The sequence below is a fragment of the Nanorana parkeri genome, unplaced genomic scaffold, assembly GCF_000935625.1.
Source record: "Nanorana parkeri isolate BGI_ZX_2015 unplaced genomic scaffold, ASM93562v1 scaffold2999, whole genome shotgun sequence".
Taxonomy (NCBI): Eukaryota; Metazoa; Chordata; class Amphibia; order Anura; family Dicroglossidae; genus Nanorana; species Nanorana parkeri.
Genome location: NW_017309267.1, coordinates 29473 through 34913, shown reverse-complemented (window position 1 = coordinate 34913; position 5441 = coordinate 29473). Strand labels below are relative to the sequence as shown.

Here is a 5441-nt window from a genome sequence, read left to right as displayed (position 1 = left end):
AGATGGCGCAGGCAATTCCGTGGGCGGCCATTGACCCAGGGGGCTCCCAGCTTTGACTTTAGACCCCGAGAGTCGCCCTCAGACAAGGTAAGGGGGCAAATATCACTCTGTTTATAGCTGAAGGATGAGGCACAAAGATCCACACAGATCTAAAACATTCACATTCATGAAGACGTCCAATCACAACGTCCAATCACAACCGGTTCTCTTTCAAGCTCATCTCTGCCTGAAGCTTTCAGTTTTGGGGGAGTGCTGTAGGGTTTCATCACCCATTGGGTTGTTATTGCCCCCCATGACCTGCAGACTCGCTTCCTATGCTTAGGTGGCAATTGCCCCCCATGACATGCAGACCCCCTTCCTAGGCTTAGGGCGTTATTGCCCCCCATGACCTGCAGACCCCCTTCCTAGGCTTAGGTGGTTATTGCCCCCCATGACATGCAGACCCCCTTCCTAGGCTTAGGTGGTTATTGCCCCCCATGACATGCTGACCCCCTTCTTAGGCTTAGGTGGCTATTGCCCCCCATGACCTGCAGACCCCCTTCCTAGGCTTAGGTGGCTATTGCCCCCCATGACCTGCAGACCCCCTTCCTAGGCACCTCACCCTTTAGCCATGGGGTAGGCAACCTCAGTACTTCAGCTGTGGCTAAACTATAAATCCCATCGTCCTTCTGCCTCTGGGTGTCATGCCTGTGGCTGTCAGTCTTGCAATGCATCATGGGACTTGTAGTTCCACAATAGCTGGAGTGCCGAGGTTGCCCACCCCTGCCTTAGGGTCACTGGACCTAGTCCCTTCCCCCATAGTGCCGGCACAGAATGGTGACAACGGGTCGCCTGCACAGCCCGGGGGGATCAGAGGAACCAGGGAATGGATTTGCTGGTTGGTGGGACTCTCCGGCACTGGAGTACCCACATGCCGGAATATGCTGCCCCTCCCCCCACCATGGCAAACTGCACAGAACATACAAAAATGACATTTAATACATGTATGATGCGGAGGACGTGATCTTCACTCCATACATGTTCATCAGATACGCTCCCTGCTTCATAGTGCTGCACGGGGATTGCGCAATCCCTTTAAAGAGACCCTGTCACCAAAATCCCAGAAAAGTTACGTGTAGTCAATGATGACTTGCAGGGTCCGTCCTTTCTATCAGTGATTGATTATTGACTCGGAACCTGCTAGAAATCTGACTGCTTCAGGAAGAGTCAATTCTCAAGCCCTTCCCCCTTCTATGTCACAGACCTCTAATTACTGTCTGTGCTGGCCCAGCTTCCTCACCTCCCCTCACCTCCCTACATAACCTTTTATGTAGGTGGAGGGAAAAGGGATGCACTCCAGCCGTGCTGAAACTACAAAATCCCATCATGCATCTGCGGCTGGGAGTCATGCCTGTGGCTGCCATATTCTTGCAATGCACCATGGGACTTGTAGTTGCAGCACAGCCGGAGTTTGCTTGCCCTTGCTATAGAGTGTGACTTGAGTGACAGCACTGAGTCTGATGACATCACATCCAAGATGGCGGCACGCAGCAGCAGTCTCGAGGCTTGTGGATATCTACACAATGGAGGCCATTACAGGTAAATAACATACATGAAATGTTCATAGCATCTCCCCCCCCCCTCCCAAAAATGTATATCTGCAGCGTGAGATCTAAGGCACTACTGCCTCTGGCTGCTGTCTCAGGAGACTTGGTGATGTCACTACTGTGCTGCTCACTTGTGCTCCTTGCTGGAGGCTCTGACAGGAAGCAAAGCCCCGCCTCTACCAAGATGGCCGCCTCCACACAGTGCAGAACAAGGCATGGGGAGCCTGTAATAGGGAACAGCTCAGCTGCGGGGAGATCACAGGCAATACTGGTCACCGGGCCTTTGCCCCCATCTGCCCTTTTTTGGGGGGCAAAGTTCAGTTCCTCTTTACGCCAACTGATCCCAAAAATCTGCCCTTCATGCCAGTCATGGCACCGCCCTTCTGGCCGATGTCACCGCCTACAATGCAGGACCGGCAGCTGCCGCCGATAGACTAAACAGAGATCGAATTAATGAAATACAATATAAATTGTGATTATTTCCGGTATTTATATAGAGCCGGCAACATACTCCGAGCTGTACACAGCGCACACTGACACCAGTCCCCGCCCTCAAGGAGCTCACAATCTCAGGTCGTCATGGATACACATACAGGAGCCAATTAATGTACCAGCATGTCTATGGAGTGTGGGAGGAAACCGGAGTACCCGGAGCAAACCCACCCAATCACAGGGGGAACATGCAAATCACTAGTCATCAATCACCGTCATTTAAAAGACATGCTTCTAGAAAATTCACCTGCAGTGAATCTTTTCTGAATGTCAGATTCACTGCTTTAAAAAAATACCCCATTAGGTCTAATCACTAGGTGGCGCTGTAGGTGAAATATCACTCTATTGTAATACCACAGCTGGTCACTAGGTGGCACTGTAGGTGAAATATCACTATATTGTAATACCACAGCTGGACACTAGGTGGCGCTTTATGTGAAATATCACTATATTGTAATACCACAGCTGGACACTAGGTGGCGCTGTAGGTAAAAATATTACTGTATTGGAATACCACAGCTGGTCACTAGGTGGCGCTGTAGGTAAAATATTACTGTATTGTAATACCACAGCTGGTCACTAGGTGGCGCTGTATGTGAAACATTACTGTATTGTAATACCACAGCTGGACACTAGGTGGCGCTGTAGGTGAAATATCACTATATTGTAATACCACAGCTGGTCACTAGGTGGCGCTGTAGGTAAAATATTACTGTATTGTAATACCACAGCTGGTCACTAGGTGGCGCTGTAGGTGAAATATCACTATATTGTAATACCACAGCTGGTCATTAGGTGGCACTGTAGGTGAAACATTACTGTATTGTAATACCACAGCTGGTCATTAGGTTGCACTGTAGGTAACATATTACTGTATTGTAATACCACAGCTGGTCAGTAGGTGGCGGTGTAGGTGAAATATTACTATATTGTAATACCAGAGCTAGTCACTAGGTGGCGCTGTAGGTGAAATATCATTCTATTGTAATACCACAGCTGGTTAGTAGGTGGCACTGTAGGTGAAACATTACTGTATTGTAATACCACAGCTGGTCATTAGGTGGCACTGTAGGTAACATATTACTGTATTGTAATACCACAGCTGGTCAGTAGGTGGCGGTGTAGGTGAAATATTACTATATTGTAATACCAGAGCTAGTCACTAGGTGGCGCTGTAGGTGAAATATCACTCTATTGTAATACCACAGCTGGTCATTAGGTGGCGCTGTAAGTAAAAAAAATTCAACAGCAGCTTCCAGACCAGGTAAAATCCAGGCTATGAGCGGAGTGGCCGGACGTCAGAAGCAAACTTCAAGTAGTGCTTAAAAAACCACTTTAGGTCCGATTTCCAAAGGTTCTTATAGGGCAGTTTGCTGTCACAGGCTGATCCAATGCAACTGTTGATGTGGCTTTTCTACGCCGCTTTATTATTATATTGCAATGCCGTAGTTAGTCACTAGGTGGCGCTGTAGATTGTTATTATATTGCAATGTCGTAGTTAGTCACTAGGTGGCGGTGCAGCTACAAATTTCTACTGCAGCTCCAAGGCCAGGTCCAATCCAGGCTAGCTTATTAATATTCAGGATTTGGAGGTTTCTCCTCTATAAAGCGTTATGCTGCATCACCCTCGGCATGCGAGCCCGTCACCGACCTAAAAACTGCAGGTAAAAGCACGGAGAAATCAAGTGTCCTGGGACTGACTGTGCTGGCCCAGCCCCTCCCCTAACCTTTGTTGTAGTTGCCAGGGAAGGAGTGTAGAAGAATACCATAGAGTGTCACTTGAGTCGGCTGGTACACATCCAAGATGGTGTCACCCATGTCCCATGGCACGGGGCTTTCTCGGGTATAAAACATGCATATAATATGAAATGCTCATATGACCCGATGGGACGGTTCTTGTAGCGATCGGTCGGGTGACAGGGTCTCTTTAGGTGAACAGTGAGAAGCCGTGTGCAGAGGAGCCATAAGAGAACAAGGCATGCTGGGACTTGTAGTCTGTAGACATCCGAAGCCAGATCAGGACACCGATGAAGGCTTTGAGACATTGTCCATGAGCTCCTCCACCGTGAACCTCCGAAAGGCGATCTTCTCGCATGCGTCCGCGCCGCACTCGAAGAGACATCCGAACGCATGCGCGCCCTGGCAGACAGCCAGGTCGGAGTATGCGCTGGGGCCTTGGTTGATGATCCACGGTTGGGTCCACCCGGAGGGGAGCAGCGGGGACTTGTTTAGGTAGATCCCCAGGTCCACCCTCTTGTGGTTGCTGGTGGGATGGGAGTAGAGGAGCCAGGAGGAAGCCCGGTTCTCAAGGCCGTCCTGGTCATCTGCCGCTTGGTGGATCTCCAGGGGTTGGTAGCTCACCACGCTGCCCTGGCACCCGTGGGGCGGCTCACAAAGGTCCCTGCAGAAATGGGAACTGCTGAACCCGGCGGCCTGGTCGCTGCTCGTGGCCTCCACCCGGAAGTGCTTGCTAGTGCGGGCGCTGCAGTATAAGACGCCGGGGCCGTTGCCGCAGGCCACGTCTGCCACTTCGCACTCGCCGGTCGGCTGTTGCCACACGGTGCTGCCCTTGTGCCAGCTCTTGCCGTGGTCGTCGCTGTAGAAGACGAAGGAGTGGGGCTTGGTCTTCCACGGCACCGGTAGGCCGCAGACACGGGAGTGGACGTAGTAGAGGTAGGCCGGCACTGTCAGCCTTCCGGATGCAGAGCGGATCCCGTGGCCCGGCCCAGCCGCCACGGTGGCGCAGTTCTTCACGTCTCCGGCCAGGACCTCTTCCGTCACATCCACCAGGGAGCTCCAGGACTTGCCGTGGTCGGCGCTGGTGACGTAGCAGATCCGGGCGGCGTTCTTGCCGGTAAATATCTGTCCCATTTCTGAGCAGTCTGTGCGGACGCAGATGAAGAACAGGAAGACGGTGTTGGTGTCGCTGTCGTACAGGGGGCACGGGTTCATGGTGCGGTGGTCCAGCAGCTTGGCGTGTCTCACGGCAATCATGTCTTCCCACTGGAGGAAAAAACAAAAATCATGTATGACACCAACACGTCTTCAAATGTGATCACCGAGAGCAAAATATCCCCAGACTGCAATACCCACACTGATCACCAGGGGGCACTGTGACCGGAATATCACTATACTGGAATACCCACACTGATCACCTGACTGCAATACCACCACTGATCACCTGACTGCAATACCACCACTGATCACCTGACTGCAATACCACCACTGATCACCTGACTGCAATACCACCACTGATCACCTGACTGCAATACCACCACTGATCACCTGACTGCAATACCACCACTGATCACCTGACTGCAATACCACCACTGATCACCTGACTGCAATACCACCACTGATCAC

The 5441-nt window shown here is 51.3% G+C and overlaps 1 protein-coding gene across 1 annotated transcript in view; it reads right to left on the bottom strand.

Moving 5' to 3' along the window:
* Positions 1 to 4094: 4094 nt before the first annotated feature.
* NEU3 (neuraminidase 3) overlaps positions 4095 to 5441 on the bottom strand; it is a 1946-nt gene continuing 599 nt past the window's right edge. The window contains exon 2 of the mRNA XM_018574495.1: positions 4095 to 5081. Within this exon, the coding sequence (XP_018429997.1) occupies positions 4095 to 5081 (987 nt within the window). The remainder of the gene's footprint in view (positions 5082 to 5441) is intronic.